Source organism: Vanacampus margaritifer, chromosome 18, assembly GCF_051991255.1.
Source record: "Vanacampus margaritifer isolate UIUO_Vmar chromosome 18, RoL_Vmar_1.0, whole genome shotgun sequence".
Classification (NCBI taxonomy): domain Eukaryota; kingdom Metazoa; phylum Chordata; class Actinopteri; order Syngnathiformes; family Syngnathidae; genus Vanacampus; species Vanacampus margaritifer.
In genome coordinates, this window is record NC_135449.1 from 15,243,693 (window position 1) to 15,265,606 (window position 21,914).

Consider the following 21,914-nt stretch of genomic DNA (forward strand, 5'->3'; position numbering starts at 1 on the left):
ACAAAAGTACTCAAATTGACTTGTCTTTTAGTTGTGATAATTCCAATTTTGAGCAATTCCCAGCCGAATCCGTATACGAAAGAGGAAGTTGCTGGCAAATACTTGGGCTAGCAGCAGGACATCTCTTTGTAACAAGGAGCAGATGCCAGCTCAATTAAGAAAAGCTGCCCTTGTTAAGATTTGGTTCTCTCCATAGAAGGGGGAAAGTTAACTTGAAAAAATAGTACAGTAAATGTTTGAACACTTACTGAAGGCCACATTTGCCAACTTTCTGCCTTAATTCCAAAGTGGAGCCACTAAATTTTGACCTTTGTTTCTCCTAAGAGTCCCACCTATATTGTTGGAACGAAAACAGCACATGTTAATTCACCATTACTTGGTGTTGGCTATCAATGAAATTTCTCTATTCGCACACTTACAAGTTAACACTTCCAAATATGAGATATCGGTCTCCAACATGGCTGCCGCTGCCGTGTCCAGAGCACGGACTATGAATGGACTGATTGGCTCAGGCCTCGCAGGTGAAGCCAGAGGGCAGCCATTTTATTGTTTCCAGTGTTACTCTTACTGGTTTTATGCCAGGACCTCTGTAAGAATGCTCCAAAATATTTGCCAAAAATCAGCAAAAGCACATTTTCTCATTCTGATTTCTGTAGTAGATAGCAATGGTATGCAACTAACTACTACAGCTCCAATATTTATCATATCTTTCATTATGGACAATTGAGGACTTTTAAGAGACACAAATATTCCAAAATAATCACCAAAAATCAACCAAAAGACATTTTGTCATTCTTATTGCTGTAGTAGATAGCACTGGTATGCAACTAACTACTACAGCTCCAAGGATACTATTACTGGTATGGACTCAAATGACAAAACGGCAAGACCAGGGAATTTTAAACTCTTTTTATTGTGCAGAAATGTTTCAGTAAATCCTTGACCAACGGAGGGACCCACATGGATGCTGGACCTTCTCAAGAGGACATTACAAATGAATTTGAGGTCATGACGTGTATGTATGTAATAATTATAATAACAATATTTTTATTAATATAGTATAAATAATAATAGTAATAATAACAATAATATTTTTATTTTATTTTTTTACTCAAAGATGAGTATAGTATGAGGCTTCCTTACAAAACCAACCAAGTGTTTGAGGCAAGCAAGAAGACTGGAACAGATACTAAGGGCAGATATGCGAGTATATGTATAAGTAGGTGCTCAGTGATTTGCCAGAAGGGAGATGCAGTGGTCCACAATCCAAAATATGGGGGAAAATTGCAAGTTAAATTCCAAATAAAAGGTTGAGCAGGAAATGAGCAGAACTTTGTACCTTTTGGCGTTCTGATTGCTGTTGCAATGATAGTCCATTACTTAACACAAGGGATTTTTGGTGAATATATGTGAATATATGTATATATATATATATATATATATATATATATATATATATATATATATATATATATATATATATATATATATATATATATATATATATAAATACGTATATATTATCATTTATGGTCCTTTTAGTCCCTTAAATGTCCCAAACTTGTCCATAATGAAAGATATGATAAATATTGTAGCTTCAGTAATTAGTTGCATACCATTGCTATCTACTACAGCAATCAGAATGAGAAAATGTGTTTTTGTTGATTTTTGATAATTTTTTTTGAACATTTTTGGCCCCTAATGTCCTCAAATTGTCCATAATGAAATATATGATAAATATTGGAACTGTAGTAGTTAGTTGCATACAATTGCTATGTACTACAGCAATAACATGACATAATGTGTTTTGGTTGATTTTTGGTGAATATTTTGGAACATTGGTATTTTTGTCCCTTAAATGTCCCCAAATTGTCCAAAATGAGAGATATGATAAATATTGGAGCTTTAGTAGGTAGTTGCTTATCATTGCCGGTTACTACAGCAGTCAGAAAAAAAAATATAACCTTTATGGTGATTTGAAGATACGTCACCCTGGAAATGTAATTTGTAGATGGTCCCTAAATTAGACGTAGGAGTGAATATCAAACATCAAACCAACTTTTTCTCGCTTGCGGTTTGTTGGTGTGAGAAAATGGTTGAGTGCCAGTGTGTGCGTGTGCGTGACGGTGCTGTTTGAAAAGAAAAAACGAGGAGGAGGAGGAAAAGGAGGGGAGCAAAATAAGCTCACGCCCTTTGCTGACATCTGAACTGAGACTTTACGTTTCTCTTCCTGCGATCTACTTGTGCCTAAAGAACGGAAGCAGCGCCGTGTTTCCTGGCGCTCATCGGTCGTTAAAATCGAGGCACCTCTTTACCTGTCTGTCGGGCATGTGACCGTTAAATCAGCGTCCATTCACGCAAAGAGGGTAAAATAGGAAAAGCTGGTTGCTAAGCTGCCTAATCACGAAGTGGAGGGAAAATAGTTCTCCGGTGGTTACTTACCGGCTTCCACCCGAGGCGGACGGAGATGGAGCGGCTGTGCGGACCAGAGCTTCCCTTCTGGGTAAGTTTGCTACATTGATGCTCAGTTGTCCGCACACAGTGAGTCAATAGTTTGGCTTTAACTTTATGTACATTTCACCATAGGCTACTCCTTATACACGCTGTATGGTTTGAAAGCGTTTATTTGTTTGTTTTCTTTGCTGGCGGCCATTCAGATCAGGACCGACCAGAGCTAACTTCACTACTATATCTCGATAAGCTCCCTGCTGTCAGATTGTCAAAATGAATTACATGTTGTGGTTTTGCTCTCTAAATGCAGCTCACTAGCTCTTACGCACGGATTCATGTTAAGATGCATATTGCTGTAAATTAGTTATATACAAATAACTTAATACTATTGTTGTCATAGTTAACATGCACCTAAAGAAATTACATTTATATGATCTAATGAAATGCTTTTTTCCCCATGGGGCAAAATAAGCAGGTGCAATGTATTGTTTTGTAATTGATTGATTAGTTGTAACAATTGACCATTTTAATTCACATTTTAAAGAGACAGTGTGTATTATTTAGCGCCATTTAGTGGTGGAATCATAATTCATTAATTAAAAAAAACTATTACTTTCAATAATAGCAAAAAAAAATTTGTCACGTCAACGTACATTTAAAAAAATATATTACCATAGCTCTGGCGGTGCTTGAGTCGACCGGCACTTACTTTCCGCAGCTGGGGCCTGCAGATAGTTGTTGCTGAGTCCTGTGATTCGGGCTCCTGCCATTTGTCTACTTCTGCTTGGCTTTTGCTAGCTTCTCCCGCTAGCCGCACTTATTAGACACTCCAGCTCGTTTTTGTTAGCCACAACAACAACAACAAAAGAAAAAAAGAAAAGTTTTTGGTAGCCACTCTTGCTTTCTTGCATTCTCAATCCTTGAAAATTTGCTGCTGAACAGCTTAAAAGCTATTTAAGTTCATGGCATTTTATCAAGTTATCAATATGGTTTTTGAACAGGACATTGAAGTTTTGGACTGTAAAGCATATTATACTGCACTTTTTACTGACTTGTTGAACGTTTTTGATATTGTTGATCATGGCACTTTCATCTTGCTCAGGAGATTCCGTGACATTGGTCTTTCTGATGCTGCTGTTGGTTGGTTCTCAAATGATTTGTTACAGAGAATGCAATATGTACATTTTGTTCGATTGTCTTCTTCGTATCTCCATGTTTCTAAAGGTGTCCCTTAGGTACACTGTTGTCACACAGCTGTCCCTAGGAGGCAACCTTAACTACATATAACAGTGAATCATGATACATAGTAGGGGTGTTAGAAGAAATAGATTTGGCAATATATCGCGATATAACAGCGTGCAATTCTAGAATCGATTCAATATGCGGCTGAATCGATTTTTAAACTTACATTTTTTATGGGAATATTCAACAAAACGTCTTACTTAGGGTTAGGATGTAACCATTAAGCATGGAAGAATGTTATATTAATGGAACATTAAGCTTTAATATTTTATTTTAGTGCTGTTCAAACATGAAACAGACTGCAAACTGAATTTTCAGATAAATAAATACATTTTCATACAAATCTTACAGTGTACATGTACAAGTTTACTGATTAGTATTTTCTAAATTTGAGTTAAAATCGCAATAATCAATTTATAGATTTATATCGGGATTAATCGGTATGGAATCGAATTGTGACCTATGAATCGTGATACGAATCGAATCGCTAGGTACTAGGCAATTCACACCCCTAATACATAGTGTGGTCATACATTACAAGCTTACGGTGCCAACTATCATGTACCCTGGGCTCCAGGTGGTGGAGTGGTACCGTCACTTTCCTACGATGCAGGTTGGCGTGGGTTTGCTTTCCCGCCTGGGAGACCGTGTTTGTATGTGATGTATGTATGTGTGAGTGAGTGCAAAAAACAAACAAACAAAAAACTATCATCCACCCATCTATCCTTTATTTGAACCGCTTAAAGCCAATGAAAATTAATAGAAAACAAGGTGAGTAAATGCAAATAACTAGGGATGCACCAAAATGACATTTTTGGGCCAAAATCGAAAACCGAAAATGAGAAATGCGTAGCCGAAAACCGAAACGTCGAAAAAAATTATGCCAATTTTTTATTATCATTGCATTTATTATAATTAATCAAAATTATGTTATTATTATAAACTATTTAGGCCTGGCACTGGCATTTTAACAAAGCACAATATAAATTGAAATGCATCCAGACTACAGACATCATAGACATGTTGGCGAATGGTACATTAAACACCAAACGCGGGGTGAGCAACTGAGCATTTTCTGGCGGTGCAATTGCACTTTATAGTCAATGTACAGTACTTCGCACCGGCGGGCACGGATGCGTGCTGTGCGGTGCGGATGACGCATTTGTAGGCTATTTGGAGCGGGACATTCACATATTCACCAACGTTTAAAAAAAATAAAAATAAATTCGCACCAGCCAATCGACTTTGGGAACGGACTGCAAAGTCACACCTGTACAGCTCTGTAGTCACCCGGTCACGGAGGTAGTGGTAAGTGTTTACTTGTTCAAAACTGTTGATAGCAATAGTGCTAACATTAGCTAAAGTATTTAGCACGGCCACCAGAATGCAAGTGAAAAAGTGGAAGCGCTCGAGGAGCTGTCATCAAAGAAATAAAGGAAGGCTTTGCAGGAGAAAAAGTGGCGTACCTATAGTGCACTACTTGGCAGCGCTCTCTTTTTTTGACATAGTTTACCAAGCGACCCTCTCCTTTTCCGGTGTGCACATTGAAGCTGCCGGTAATCACAAACGGCAGCGAGCAGCAAGGCGGACACTAACGCCCGTGTTTGGTGTTTAATTCGAACAGACACTTGCTTGCAGATTTTTTTATTATTTTTAATAAATTTCTGTCAGATTTTTTTTTAATCCCTCTTATTTAAAGTAATACATTTTGTATAAACAGTCAGTGTGTTGTAGATTTTTTTTTTTTTAAAGAATAACGGAAAATATATCGTGGCATATCGTTATTGTGATAGATGAATTATTCCATATCGCCCAGCACTAATCGCTATCAATGAGCTCCGCCAAAATGTGTCAAATGTCTGTTTTCATTTACACATTTACAGTCATGCATTATTCCTCTGCTGCACTTGAACAAGCTTTTAACTTTTATAGTCTCTGCCTTTGATGTTGTTCAGTCTCTTCAAAGGTGTATTGTGCTGTTTAAAAAGGTAATGTTGAAGCTTTTTTCCACATCATGCATGCTCCACCAATGCCTAGATGAGTATGAAGAGCCCTGACTGTTTTACTCTGACTGCACTTCTCAGATTTCATCTTCCTTTTATAGTAGAGTGTGCGGACCCTCACACTCCACAGTTTCTTTGAGGAGGTGAGGTGCGAGTTTTCTTACCTCCTTTGAAGTCATGTCTTCCTTTGTCAACTGTGGCTATTGCTTTAAGATTGTGCACGTGCACCATGAACGAGTCTGACACATATGCTGTAGTTACACTTTGGGCCAGAGGTGGCAGTCGCGAGTAAAAAAGTGACAAACTGCGCAAAGATCCTTTAACTCAAAGGAAGTTTTGAATGTAGACAAATCCAAATTAATGTTTTTTTTTCCCAAATGGAAAACAGTTTACCTCTATTTCTCCCAAAGATTGAAACTGCGGAAGGAGCAGAGTGCAGACATCCAAATAGCTACCACTTATATGTTTTTCTATTATGGCAAGGAGATGATGACCTATTTGTACAAGTTGTTGTTGTTTAAAATTACCTTTATTTAGACTACGGTGATCTGCTTTTTATGAATAAATCAGCACAACACCTGAGGAAATTGAACAGCTCCTTTGTGCTGTGCGTTTATTACTGGTGGTGGAATTTGTGTTCACCATTGTATGCTTTACACTGCAGCAAAGTATCCATCTCCGTATATCTCTAGACTCTTACACTGGTTTCTTTTTGTTTGCAAATGTATGATTTGGCTCCTCCCATCTTACCTTTGTGCATACTAATGTAAACGTACATCAATAACTGTGGTTTGCACTCTCAAAAATATCCTTTAAATGACAGTTTTTGGGGTCAGGACAGAGCTGGTAAGGCAGCTTTCAAATATGCTGTTCCCTTTTCATGGAACACCTTACAAAAGGATCTGAACTTGTCAGAACTTATTTCGGTGGGAGAGTTAAAATCTATAGTAAAGGAATGTGAAACTAATGCTGTTGGACAATTTGACTTGTTTCCCACTAATAATAATGACAATATTAATTTTGAAATTTTGGACGGTGCCATTTTGAACTTCAACATGTTTTGGACAAGTGGGTGCAATGTCAGCTCACTCAGTGTTTTTTTTTTCATGTGCTTTGTATTTGATATTAATATTAATAAAAAGTCAAAAGCTAAAAATTGGACACTTACCTTACGAGGGTTAAAAATTGACGAATTTGTTGTTGAATTTATTTTATATTGATTTCATGATTAGGATTTTATATATAGTGTAGCTTGTGCTTATTGTGTTAAGACCGTTTTGTTGTCATGACTGTGTGTCGTTGTCCCCGTGATCAGGTCACTCTTGGAAAATAGAATTTTATCTCAATGAGTTTTTTACCAGGTTAAATAAAGAAAAAGAAAAAAAATCCCTAATAGATACTGTTCCCCTTTTGGATGGTGATGCACTTTTAAGGTTCTATCTGATTGGACAAGTCAGAAAAAAGCCTACAATTGCATTAGAATTCAGGGTTGGCATTGAAACATTTTAGCTAAGGATGCTCAATATCACATACTTGATTACTCAAGTAATCGATGGAATAAGCTAAACTATAATTGATTTTAAAAAGATTACTTTGTGACTGCCCTAATTCAATTTCCAGATTTTGTTTGTCTTAAGTATCATGGCTGGTATCGGCAGCCTCCACAAGTATACCTTAAAACTGATACTTGGTATCGGTACACGCACATCCATACTTTTAGCCAATGTGGCTAAACAATATAACAATCTCCTATCTGCATTTAAGTGTAGTTAGCCACAACATCACTTGTTTATGGTACATGCACATGACACAGTCATTGGGGTTGTGGGCATAGCTTGATGGCCAACTGCACATTGTATTGGTAGAAATAGGTCAAATTATTATCAATAAGGAAGTTGTAATTGAGCTAAAATGCCACAGATGAAATGAGGGAGGGCAGGGGTGACTCAGGCTGTCGCTTGGTCAGCTTGTCCTCATTTGATCCCTGCCCATAAAATCAGGCCAACTGAGTGGGTGAAAAAGTTTTACTCTACATCTCAGCAATTCAGTACTAAATAGAGCTCAGTCTTTGCACTTGTTTTCAACACTTACCTTCCAACATATTTAAGATATCAAAATACACCTAACTGACTTTACAGTGTTTTTAAGTGTTTTTAGGAAATGTTTAAAACAACAAAAACATTATGGAGTATTATTTTAGTTCTTTTTCGTTCTGTTATTGTGATGACAGTATTTTTCGATATATTGTGCAACTGTAGCTATGGTATTTAGGATTATTGTATTTACTTATTGGACTTATTATTGCTTTTATTATTGTCTGTACCATATAGTATTGTATTGTTCAATATTGGACATTTCAGAATCAAGCCAAATGGAAATAATTGTACTGCAAAACCATTAAATGTCATATAATATGCTAGCAATTAACATATACACCAGCGACATGCAGTGAGCTCTAGGTTTGTGTAGGCAGGCAGTTGCAAATTGAGACGCACACACCAGTCAAAAATGTGTATGTCGACAGGCGAGTGTACAACGTATCCTAGGGTGACCATATTTAATTTCCCCCCAAAAAAGGACACTCAGCTTGACCGCGAAATACTCGATACTCAGATACAAGATGCCATACATTCAAACTGTTTTAACATATGCCTCCTCTGGATGAGTAGAAAATAAAACAAAAAAAACATTCACAAGTTCTGGGCCACCGTCAACCAGTCCGCAGTCTGCCAGCCACAGTAAACGTTGCAGTGCATTCTGCCTCCCATTTGCCGCACAACGAAAAACGGACAATTTCAAACCCGCCCAGAAAGAATGTAATAAAGTGAATATCTCCCTGTAAAACAGCCTAATTCCTCACAAAATCTTTTTCTTTTTTGGTTTATGGTTTTATTGAACATATAAGGATAAAGAAAACCCACTACAGTAAAGTAAAAAAGAAAACAAAAATAGGAAGAAAGAAAAGAGTTTATATGTTCAAAAGGGGTAGGAGGAAGTTAAAAACTTATCAAGCTAGCAATAGCAATAGCAATGCCAAACACCATGTAAAGTGAAACAGCCAGTTAATTGAAGCACATCCACAAAGCCAATCTTTCCTTTTGCACCATTCTTTGTGGAAAGTACGAATAATTTTTTGTCCTTTACTTTGCAGAAGATCCAGTAGCTAAAGGCCAAGATACACCATTTCAACGTCGGGAGTCGGACAGCATTGGGCCGTCTGATCAGTGTATAAATTACTGTCGTGAAGTCGGATCGAGGTGGAATACGTTAGGGTTTCCAGCATATTTGACATGTTGAATCGGCGTCTGGGGCATTTGATCACTGTGATTGGCTGTTAGCTAGCGAATCAGCACACGGGGCAAGAAGAGCAAGTAACAACGCGGATAAACAGTACTCAACTCAACTTTGTTTTTCAGGACAGCACACATGAATATTAAAGTCCTCCATATCCAAGAGGATATGATCATATTTCAGCATGATTTCGGTTAGAAGATTTGCAAAGTCGTTTAAAAAGTCATTTTTTTAATATTCTCCAGAGTGGCGTCATCTTACCGCTTTGCTGTGCACTAAGTGTGTTTTGAAATCACGAATGCATTGTGCGAACGTACGTTTGCATAGGAATAATACAGTGACGTAAAATGGCTGCGTAGCGATCTGCCTATTTGCGTAAAGGACTTTTCTACTGGGAAAATGACTACGCATGCGCGAACACACATCGCTACGCGGACAGGGCTGGGAAAAGCACAGTAGCGGTGTGCCTTCAGGAGGATAATTTTTGCAGCATTTTTGTCCGCAGGCCAGACGAAGTAATGAGTCATTTTTAATTGAGGTATGAAAATCACCAAATGTTGTCACTTTTAAACCTATAGGGAGTGTAGGCTTTTTGAAATGAAAGAAATAATTAAAATAAATAGAAAAAGCCAAACGGTTTCAACTTTCATTTCAGCCTGGGGTAGCCAGTGCCTACCTTGTCTATCCTGACCCCACGTCACTGATATACACAAATGTCATTATTTAGAACCATTTTCCTTAACCTTTATTGAGTGAAGGCACCCATTTTCTATTAGGAAAATCTCATGACACACCACCTAACAAAAATGGCTTAATATGCAGAGACCTTTAGAGAACAATCAGATTGTGATTTGCTTGTATTTAGAATCAAATTATCTTGTAGGTAATAATAGAAAGTGAATATGTCTGTTCCATGGTCAAACTGATGGAATCAAACCCTTACTAAATGCCCTTTGAAGTTAATTCAAAGATTTTTTTCTGCATACTTTTTGCAGTGCATGTTTGAAGATGAGTGCTGAACATGTGGAAAGACTGGGAACTACTGTATGTACTGAAGGCTTTGAGACAAGTTGGTGACCTGATGGGAACTCAAGGCGCCACTGGCACTTCGCCATTGGCTCCGGGTGCGGTGCTGTTCTCTGCACACGAGGGCCGTTGGCATAGCTGATTAAAGTTGTTTATCACGTGTTTGGAATCATGTGACCATTCAAGACTGCAACCGCCGAGTCAGCTTCAAGTGATCTCTAAGCTGAAGCGACATTGTTGTATGTTTTGCAACTACGCCATAAATGAAGACAACTGATGACTGCTTCTCGTGAATGTCCTCCAGGAAAGCCTCCGAAATGTACTCATTAGGCGCTGCCGTATTTGGTGTATGAAGCAAACACACTGTGGATAATAGCAGTGTGCGGTTAGCTCCTGCGCCCCTCACACCTGAGCGCTGAAATAATCAAACATGTGAGCCCATGCTGGTATAATAATTGATAGGGATAGACCGATTATTGGCATTTTTGAAGCATATCAGCATCAGCCGATAAGAGATCAATGAGCAGGGTTTTTCCTTGCTCAAACTGAGGCAGAGGTGGTGTCATCCTTACTATGATGGGTGACTACCAATACCAGGTATCAGTATTGGTGTCAATACCAGTCTTATGTAAGGTATCGGTACTCACGGCGGTGACCAATACCATAATCGGCCGCCCTCCTGGGACATGGGACAAGAAATTTGAAATTATATGAATACAAAGTTTCCATTAATTTCATGCAATTTTAAGGAAAAATTATATATTGGGATATATAGGTCTTTCTTTAAAATCATCTGTCATTTATGGATGGGGAATTTTATTTACTAGTGGTATCGGTATTTGATATCAGTAGCGGTAACTACTCAAGTTGCGTATCGGTCGGGAAAAAAGTGGTATTGAACATCCCTAATCCTGACCATGCGCCATGACGTGCATGTATTCTGTAAATTCAACTGACTCCCTTTCATTTTTTACAGGCAACATATAATAATTCCATGTTTCAATAATAAGAATAATAGTTTTAATAAGAATATGACTATTATCATGTTAAAGCTTTCATTCATTATCAGTCACTCAGGATGGAGGTGGCGAACAAATAAGGTGGAGGTGGCCGCCTCTAAATTCTGTACACAGGAAAAACCCTGCAAAAGTCAAAGGAAAAGCAAAACACTTTCAGAGGTAATCCTCCTACATTTATGTTTGATTAAATGAGGACTCTGAATTGCCATTGGTGTGATGTGAATGCTTGTTTGTCAAGCTTTTAAGACGATGTGTACCGAGTCAATTGTAAATGCATCCCACTGGTCATTTTTCGTACCTTGAGTTCCAAGTTAATTAGTCAAGCCTTTTAGGGTTTAAAGCAGGTCCCGAGTTAGTTCATTAACTTCTAACGGTTGAAGAAGTAAGCTGCAATGCTAGTTAACAGTTTTGCTTCTCATCGTAACTGGCATACATAAATTAACATTTGATTTTGAACAGGGATGGGTGAGTTGATGCCAATCATGCCAGGTATCGATATCGTGCCGGCAACAGGCCTTATTTCTAGTGTAGTTCCTATACCGTTTTTTTGGCCCCCGATACCAATTCCGATACCCAGCTTTGCAGTATCGGCATTGGTATACTATACTGACACCTAAGTTATTTTTTTTCTCAACATGAAAAAACTGTCTTGCCATTGGCTCAGAGCATTCAAGGGTCAATAGGATATCTTAGCTCGGCACGAAGTGAACATGTCACACATCACTGAATGTTGTGCATGAGCAAGACACAAGATGCTGCATCCAAAGTCCTATATTACCAACAGAATTAATGGTATCCGCATGTTACTTCTTAGTACTCACCGATACCGATACCACTGTTTTAATGCAGTATCGCCCTCCGATACCAGTATCGGTATGGGAACAACACTACTTATTTCCAGGTATCTGTACTCGCCAATCGGCCGCCCTTGTGGCCATTTCATGATCACAAACAAAAATTTCAAAATCAGAAGAATAGAAAATTTTAATTAATTTCATGCGATTTTAAGGGAAAATGCTATAATGGCAAATATACATCCATCCATCCATGTTCCAAACCACTTATCCTCACTACGGTCAACCAGGTCTCTTAAAATTGTCTGTCATTGTTTTTGTTTTGTTTTTTTGTTTAGGGGGGGTTATGTATCAAATGTACTAGTGGAATTGGTATTAGTTTCTGTGTGAAAATAGTGGTATCGAGCATCCCTAATTTAAACTTTATTCACCTCAAAGTCTTTGTTTTTCAGAGCCACTGTTTTATTGTGAGACCTGGCATTTATAGAATCTTCTGTCTTTTTTACACATTTCAAACTGCTGCTACTCACAACAACATGCTGAAAATATTTGAAGCAATTATGGTTTCAGGGCAGGACTGAAAAAATGAAGCCAAACAAAAAGGAAATGAATAGAATAGGCACATTTTATGACTACATGTGCACTTGTGTGAAGGATAGCATGGTTACATTTAAGGTGCATTGTGGATTTTAAAATGTTCATGTTAAAGATTTTTCTACATCATGCATGTTCCGCCAATGCCCAGATGCTTACAAAGACCCTGCCTTTTTAACTGCGACTGCACCTACCAGCTTGTATCTTTCCTTAAGTGTGGAGACACACTTAAGGAAAGATACAAGAAATTGTGGTTGAGACAACCACAATTTCTTGGGGCCTCATCAATCACATCAATGTACATTTTTTATATAGTCATAGGTCTTGTAATCACTAATTAATATTGCATGGCTCGAGTCTGTCACATGTTTTGCTGCTATCTTCCTGCTACGGATGCCCAAAGGACAACTTCACGGACATAATTAGCTCTGGTGGTGCTTGCATCGAGTGACGGACCCAATGGGTCGACAGCTGCTTACTTTCCACAGCTGAGACCTGCAGGTGGTCGTTGCTGAGTCCCATGATTCGGGCTCCCGGCACTTTTCACCTTCAGCTTTGCTCTCGCAAGCTTTTACTAGCTTTTTTTTTTTTTTTTTTTACTAGCTTCTCCCACTAGCCGCTCTTTTGTTTGCCACTCCAGCCTAAACTCTAAAAATGGTTGGGTCAAATTAACCCAATTTGGGTAAAACATGGGCCAACCCAACTTTTTGAGCTATCAAACAGATTGATAATCCACAAAGCAACCACATTTTTTGGGTTATTCATTTGACCCAACTTTTTGAGTTATTTAATCCAAAACATCGGGTCAAATTAAATAACCCACAAAGCAACCCACTTTTTGGGTTGTTTTGTGGGTTATTCATTTGACCCAACTTTTTGAGTTGGTCCCTTTTTGACCCAACTGTTTTTACATTGTATGGCTCCGACTAACTCCCGCTATTTCATCCATCCAATTCATCCATTTTCTGTAGAGATAGATCGATATGCTTTTTTCAGGGCCGATACCGATAATCGGTAGTCAGGGAGGTTGATAACCGATATTTGAAGCCGGTATACTCCAGCACTTGACTCCTTAAATGCCCTTAAGCACATATTTATTAAACAACTTTTGTGATTTGCAACATGTTAAAGGGTTTTTCAGATCTCAGAAAATAAACAACTTTGTTTTAAAATTCTGACAATGTGCATTGTGACCCCAGGCTCAGCATTATGTCTTATAAAGTTAAATGAAAACAAATATCTTATTACAAAAAAATGTATTTAACTGAAATGTTCAATGTTCATGTTTAACTTATCTTTATTTTAAAGTACTAAAACAAAAAGAGTATCCTCAACGCAGCTACTAGCCAGCTGAGAAATGAATATCTGATTAACGCTTCTCCTTTGGTTTTTGTGGGTGTTCCATCTTGTGCGCCCCATATGCCGCTGCAGTCTTCACCCTACTAGTTTTCTGTGGTAGAAAGTAGTGAAACAGCAATGAGTGACTTTCACTTGGAGTGTTTGCCACCAGCTACTGCACCAGCTATAATGTGGCTTACACACACAGACACATACTGGAAACGCACATGCACTCGCTCGCTGCCTATTTTTAATCAATATTTCCTAACCAATAGCCCGCACACTAATTATCAAATGTCCGCTAATCATTAGCTCGCGGGCTAACCGCTCACCCACACGCTAACTCCCAAATAGCCGCTAAAAACGACTATTAGGTTAGCTCGCAGGCTCAGAGCACTCTTGACCTCAGCCAGAGGTGATGGTTCATCTTGCAGGACAATGGTAGAACGTTCTGTCTTTGTTTGAGGTGTTTGTGAAAGGTGTTGTACTGTTGCTGCCCTACCTAAACCCTTTATGGGTAGATGTATTTAAGAGAGTGAGGTGTCACATGGCCCTGGGACACAATTCAATTGATTTGCATACTGTTGCACATTTCATGCAGAATTGAAACTAAAAGGGATGAAGCAAAAATGAAGAACTAAGAATCGGCTGGAAAGGATGTTTGATGGAAACTTTTCCTGTCACATGCATTTTTTTTTTCTTTGTGAAATTGTGTCACACAGCAAGGCAAGGCAGCTTTATTTATATAGCGCATTTCCAGTGTTGGGAAAGATGCAAACTAGTTCAAAATTCAGTTAAGTTTTAAATGAACTAGTTTCCTCATTGTTGCCACTCATTTCATTCACACTAGTAGACCGCTCCAATTTTCACCCTACAATCTCATTAGGAAAAATTTGTTGCCTGAAAACTAATTTGTTCATAAAACGTATAAATATGTTCTATTTTAAATATTACCATGGTCCCAAAAACGTATTTGTATGCGTATATATATATATATATATATATATATATATATATATATATATATATATGCGTTTTATGTTTTTATTTATTTATGATAGAGCATATAGAAGGCTTTGATGCAGCCTCTGAACTGAAGAGAAAGCTTAAAGCAATGGTATTTATTACAAAAACTGCCAGCAGAGTGTAAGAGATCAACCAGGGCCATGTTGCAAACAAGCTGATTTCCCCACAGTTCTAAACAAATTTGTGAATAATGATGAAACTTAGCTGTAGTCTAATGCTAATTGCTGCAAAAGGGAAAGAAAAAAAAAAACTTTTTTTCCTGATAAAAGAAGAGACTCTAATCTTTCTTTTGGTAGGTTCCATGTTTTTATAGCAATAGAACACAATATTCTGTGGGCCTTGCAAAATCAGTCAAAATCCAGTAAAACAGCCGAGAGCAAAGCACAATTATTGGTTAAAGCGATGAGTCTGGTTTCCAGGCTAGGCGACAACATCAGGACAGCTGCAGTCATAATAATGCTCAGCATGGCAGAGCATACTACAGAACAAATGGCTCAGTGCACAACAAATTTGGCGTAAGTTTGTAAACCAGGCTTAACTTCTTATATGTCTTTAAAATTGGTAAATTGTTTCCGTGTGTATTGTTTGTTGTTCCCAACTTTGTGTTTTTGTTGACTACAGTTGTGTTCAAAATAATAGCAGTCTAACATGATTAATCAGATTAATCACTTTTTTTTGTTGTAGAAAATCTATTTCAAACAATTTACCAGTAGGTGTAGTAGAGTCACAGAAAACTAAAAACTTTCAGGAAAAACGGTCACACTTCCTTTGGCAGGCTTCAAGGAGATTCCAGCCAAAGTGGGTTTATGGAGTGTGGCTTCAAAGCAATAAGTGTTCAATTGTAAAAAGCCAGTTTAAGGCCAATGTGAGTGAGATTCCAGGTACAGAAAGACTTTCACTGCTACTACCCTGAAGTAAACAAACATTTTGAGAAGTTGAGTTCATATTTCTTTCACATCGTCCCTAAAATGAATCCATAAGTCATACAGTTGCGTGTTCCATGTTGTAGTGTAAAAAAACATGTCCAGCAGCAGTTCCTGTTCTCCTGCAGTCTTTACAGGTGTTTGCCTTTATTTAACAACTTCTCAGTGTAACAGGGAACAGATGGGGAATCTGTTGCAATATTTGTTGTCAAGCTACTAAATACAGTGAACATATTGACCTTTTGCACGTGACTTCACATCCCTCATGGGAACGCCCCCTACGGGACGCTGGACAGCAAAAGAGCCACTTGCCTGTATCGTAACGATTGAATCTCGTACAGCGTAAAGTCCTTTATCTAATCGATTATCTTATAAAATGGTCATATCTTGCTTTGCGGTCGGTTGTACAGACAGACAAAGGAGTAAACCAAATGTTGCTTTTTATCGCATACCTACTAATGAAGACAAAAGACGTCGATTAAAAGCAGCAATCAACAGAAAGGACTGGCAGCCCACAAAGTATTCACGGATTTGCAGCGATCATTTTTTGCGAGGTTAGTAGATAAATGTTGTAATTAGTAGATAAATGTTCATACATATAGTAAACGTACACTCTAACAAAGATTGTAACAGAGGTGCCGAATTGTGTGTTTCAAATCACATTAAGAAGCCAGATAGTTAGCGTCCACTCCAACTGCACGAACACACAGCTTAGTTTTAAAATGAACCTTTTTCAAAACTATTAAGTGCATTTGACTGTTTAATAATGGGAGCTTGGAGTTTTTCCACTCTGGAGTCGGAGTCATATTCATGAAATTACTGAATAGCTTGCCACTACGATAGTCATTTGTTCCCTGCTAGTAAACATAGTAACATAACATCATCACGGCATTTCAATATAAAACGTAATGTAAATGTAAAAATAAGCCAGTTAGCATGATAAACAAGTTTTACCTTTGCATTACGAGGTGTATTGTCCCCCGGTGTGAGCGTAGCATCTTGTCCCAGAGACTCAGCCAGCGACAAGCTTTTGAATCAGCCCCGTTCTAAGGAGAAGAGACGGCATTGACTACATAATGATATAGGTCGTGCGCTGTTGAATTCCGGCAAAGTCGGTGATTTGATTAACTTGGTAAAAACAGCAGGCAACAGAAGATAAGGGGTTGTTTTTAAACTAGTGATCTCCAACTAAAGTAAATATCGCACTCTATGAGTCCCGACTAAATGTGCAACTTCGACTGACAGGAAAGTAGTAGATTCCATGGCTCTATGGGCAATAATAACTTTTGATCTCTAAAATAGCAGTTGCTAAGTCACTAATTCGCTCCGGGTCACGTCCACTTCCATTCAACAATTATTTCCTTCCGCCGTCCGTCATAGGGCAGTCACGTGATCACGTGACGTCGGCCCAAAGGTCAATATGTGAATGTACAGTAACTGTCACATATCCTTTATCGCCGGTTTAATTGAAGTATCAATTTTTCAACTGCCATTTGGAGCACAAATTGTGCCTATAAGTTTAAGATATTTCTGGAATTATTTGTTTGAAAACTTTGGATCGACATGACATTTCACTTACTGTAGGGAGTACTGTATATATATATCTCCACTGGATTTATTGTGGCAGTAGCAGATTAACTGCAACTAGCTTATTGCTCTTTCATCATTCCAAGTGTTGCTTGGTTATACACGACTGTGAAAGCGTCCCATGAGGATGTTGATTCCCACGGTGCATGACTCTTTGGGGAAGTGTCCTTATATTTTCTTGAAATGGAATCTAGTTTGCATAATAAAACATTCAAAATAGCAACATTAAAAAAAAAATTCATCCTTGCCAATAAACCAAGAAGATTCTGGCATAATAAATGTGATTTCTATCTTCTATGCTTCTTACAGTCGATGCTGAATTTCAGTCATAGAACCGTGAAACAAAAACTGTAGCAGATGAAGGTTTCATATAATAATTAATAATAATAATGTTAATAATGAGCTGTGGCCCACGGGGAAATCATTTTAACAAATAGCTGAAGACTTCTACTCCAATATCCTTATTAAGCACAATTCTATAAACAGGAACAATATAGTGCTGGTAATTCTGTATAAAGGGTCCTAATTAATACCCATGACTTATCCACTCTTTGAACATGTTGAAATTTAAAGATTTTGTAGATTATAGTATCCAGAGGGTGTTTACAATTTAAATCTATCAATCTAAGGTATGTGAATTCAATTAAAAAAAAAAAATTGCCTGTCGATCCAAAGAGTGAAACTGGAAATACTCGAATGACAATCTTAATCAGTATAAAAAAAACAAAAAAAAAACCATGGAAATGATTTAATACGGCAATATGTTACAGCAAATGAAACTAACATGTCAATACTGTAATTAGAAGATATGTGAATAAATAACCTTGTGTTTGCTGTTTAGCTTTAATGTGGAAAAGTGAAGGAAAATTACTATTTTAGTTAGTATTTAGTTGTCAGTATATTTTTTTGTCATGTCTATGTATATCATTAGCATAGCAACTTGGGATGGGTGAGTACTGATACTAGGTATCAATATCGGGGTGACAATTTGCCTTATTCTAAGGTATCGGTACTCGCGAAGGTGACCGTTACAGTACCAGTATCGGCTGCCCTCTTGTGGCCGTTTTATGATCATGATCTAGAAATTAGAAGAATAGAACATTTTCATTAATTTCATGCAACTCAAAGAGAAAATTGGAATATATTGGGCGTGTTTCATTAAAATTATTTGCCATTGTGTATTTCAGGAAATTTTATGTATCAAAAGTACTAGTCGTATCAGTACTTGGTTGGTTGAGAGTTGAGTACTCATACTGGTATCGGTCTGAAAAAAGTGGTATGAAAAATTCCTTATTTTCGACATTCACACATTTCACGACCCCCCCCCCCTTTTTTTAAGTAAATAAAATTGTGATTTTGACTAAATGTTGTGGACCGCTAAAAAAATGAAAGGCAAATGCCACCCGGTGGTAGTCTAGACACCACCTTTAGTTTGATCCTTGAATCATGTAATTGTGTGTGTGTGTGTGTGTGTGCGTGTGTTTGTGTGTGTGTGTTGTATTGTCTGGGAAAAGGAAAAGATAACGCGAAAAAAATAAGTTCAATACCCACCAGCTGGAGTGATTACCTATCACCCCATACATACCTCAGTCGATGGGAGTGGTGATAAATGGAAAGTGAGCGGAGGCCGCCAGCTGTGTTTATCTTAGTTGTATCTGTGGGTGGGCCCTTGTGTTTGTAGGGAACCATGATAACCAGCTCTCTGTCTGATTCATGTTGAGTTTACCATTACTTCCGGATGTTGGCTCCCATTGTTATTGTTCTTCATCCACGTCGAACATATGGATTTCACACAAAATGTTTGAACAATGTGGCATTAGTTTTATTGGTCTTGATTCATTTTGGACCTCTCAGAGAGTTGGCTTGAATTTTGGAACGTTCCAAATTATTTTACAAGTGGTATTTTTCTCTTTACATCAACTCTTTAGGAAAGTAAATATAATTTGCCTAATTATTTGAAATAATTTGAAATGGACGTGTTGCTCTTTTTTTGCTGCCCGTTTCTGCAGGTTGCCAATCAGACGCTGCACACAGATCAGCCCGACCTCCCCGTGTGTTTCCAGCTCACGGTCCTGTCATGGCTGCCATGCATTTACCTATGGGCTGTCTCCCCTGTCTACCTTTTCTACCTAAAGAAGAACAACAGAGGTTACATCATGATGTCCGTCATGAACCGATTTAAAACGGTGAGACACCCAAACTGCCCTGCAGGAAGGACTACAAAATTTCATCATGTCCTACTTACTGGTCTTGTCAACAGGGCATCTCAACAATTGAGTCGGGACATTGTAGCATACTATTTTCCCTACTGAAAATAAGATGAAGCCATCTGTGGCCTTATTTGTGGAAACATGATCTGGCTTCATGCTCCCAATGCAGCCACCAACTGTCTTTAAAGCATCGGCTGCAAGCAGCCCTGTCAACTATTGTGCATCACTGCAGTGAAAGCCTACTGGTATAATAAAGCAGCAGCAACAAACAAAACACAAACAACAGACATATGTAAGCTGCTTGCTGTGGTGGCCCCTAACCGAAAGTCAAATAACAACATGTTGTTTGTTGATTGCCATTGTATATTAATCCTGACAATAATTTAGTTTCTAATCTTTAAATTGAATCCACTATACTATAATTTTGATTATTATCAACACTCTAAAGTAGACAGCTTTATAGTTCTACATTTTAGAACTAAAAAGCTATCCACTTTAGAGTGTCGATCCACAATAAATTATAAATCCATACACGCTTTAATGTTCAAGTGTTTCACGCTAGTTAAAAAAAAAAAACATCAAACTTTCTCTATTTTGTTTCCTTTCTCTTCTTTCACTGGCTACCCCTCTCAGGTGTTTGGTTTGCTGTTATGGTTTGTTAGCTGGACAGATCTCTTCTACACATTCCATGAAACGCAGCAAGGAATCAGTCAGCCGCCTATTTTCTTTACCACCCCACTAGTGCTCGGCATGACCATGGTAAGAACACTGTTTGGTCATCCAAACACATATACATACATGTGATTCAAATGTAAGGTGTTCAGACCTAGAGTGCACACAAAACTCATTTTGGAACTTCACTTTTTATTGAGCTACATTTATAAAGGTCCATTGCTATGTGGATTTAGTTTCCATGGAATTCTAGCAAACACATTCTGTACAAATAAATACTGGTAAAGAGGAATAAATGAAGAGATCATATCGGATGAGGCAGTGTGATAAGTCACTGTGGGTGTATTGTACAAAATTGCATGTGCCTACAGCATGTTGGTTTAACATGTAACTAAAGAAATGACATTCTGAAATTATAATCTAATGAAAGAATTGTTTTTTTTCTCCATGCAGCAAAATAAGCAAGCTCAATGTATTCTTAGTAATTATAATTACCCTAGATAACATTCAACTATTGGCACATTTAAATTTGCATCTGACTGGTCAAAATCATATGAAAGCATACAATTTCATATGAAGCTATATTGCATGTCTTTGCGATATGCATATTGCATGGGCCAATATTGTAATACCGATATTTTATTCCTATATTGTGCAGCCCTACTAGGAATATAAAACAGAGGGTATGCATGTATTGCGTGAGTATGTATCATTTTGGACACAAAGCTTTAGATTTTTGACATGAATATGTCTTAACATGACATTTTATGGTGATGTGACGGGTGATTTGTGACGGCCAGCTAAAATATATGCATACACCGTGTGAAGTAGACTCTATTTGACTACGCCTATCTGGAAGTGCAGGTATATCCTTCTTCTATACAACCGTAGTGCTTTCATCATTGTCTATAATTGATTCCTAAGTGCACTGCTTTTATATGAAACATTATCATTTTGTATGGAGTCCTGCAAAGTCCAAGTGCCCTTAAATAACCTTTACGTGGAAAACTATGACCTGGATAGTTGAGATTCTTCAACCCCACCATTGGTGTTTGTGTGTGTTTTGTTTACTGTAAGCTGTCATGATTTCTTCTCACAGGTATGCCAGTATTTCTTTTAGCTAGTATGATGTTAATGGAATGGAATGAAATTGAATTTTAATCACAGATTTTGAATAAAAACACGCAGGGCAAAAAAATAAAAAAAATCTGGATCCGGCAGTTTACCCGAGATGACCTCGTCTATGGCTGTCGTAGTAGGTCAAACAAAAACGGAAGGGGAAAAAACAGACTGAGCAGCATATCTAACCCAGTCAGTGTGTGAAATGACGGGAGCAGTCAGCAGTCAGACCCTGGTTTACCTCACATGCCCTCAAATGTTCTGTCTCAACTAGTCTCAGTCAGTCTCCCCCCCCCCCCCCTCCACCCACTATTCCATTCTGCTCCAAAAATATTATATTCTTCTCGCTTTCTCACCCAGCTGCTGGCCACATTTTTGATCCAGTTTGAGAGGTTGCGTGGGGTTCAGTCCTCAGGGGTTCTCTTCATCTTCTGGTTCCTGTCTATGCTGTGTGCCATTGTGCCTTTCCGCTCCAAGATCCTACAGGCATCCAGCCAGGTGAGAATATACCTCTGACCTCAGATGCCTTTTGATGGCTCTCTCAGCTCAGCACTTCACTGTCCACATACATTCTTGTCCCAAAATTCCATCTTTAATCATCTTGTTTCATTGAACCTCA

The 21,914-nt window shown here is 38.0% G+C and overlaps 1 protein-coding gene across 4 annotated transcripts in view; it reads left to right on the forward strand.

Annotated features, from left to right (window-relative positions):
* The first annotated feature begins 2,101 nt into the window (after positions 1-2,101).
* abcc3 (ATP-binding cassette, sub-family C (CFTR/MRP), member 3) overlaps positions 2,102-21,914 on the forward strand; it is a 48,088-nt gene continuing 28,275 nt past the window's right edge. For 3 of the 4 annotated variants that reach the window (XM_077550259.1, XM_077550262.1, XM_077550261.1), the window contains exons 1-4: positions 2,102-2,503; positions 19,304-19,480; positions 20,138-20,263; positions 21,656-21,793. In XM_077550259.1, coding sequence (XP_077406385.1) covers positions 2,468-2,503; positions 19,304-19,480; positions 20,138-20,263; positions 21,656-21,793 — 477 coding nt within the window. In that variant the 5' untranslated portion in view covers positions 2,102-2,467. The remainder of the gene's footprint in view (positions 2,504-19,303; positions 19,481-20,137; positions 20,264-21,655; positions 21,794-21,914) is intronic. The other variant, XM_077550260.1, reaches the window with a different exon arrangement.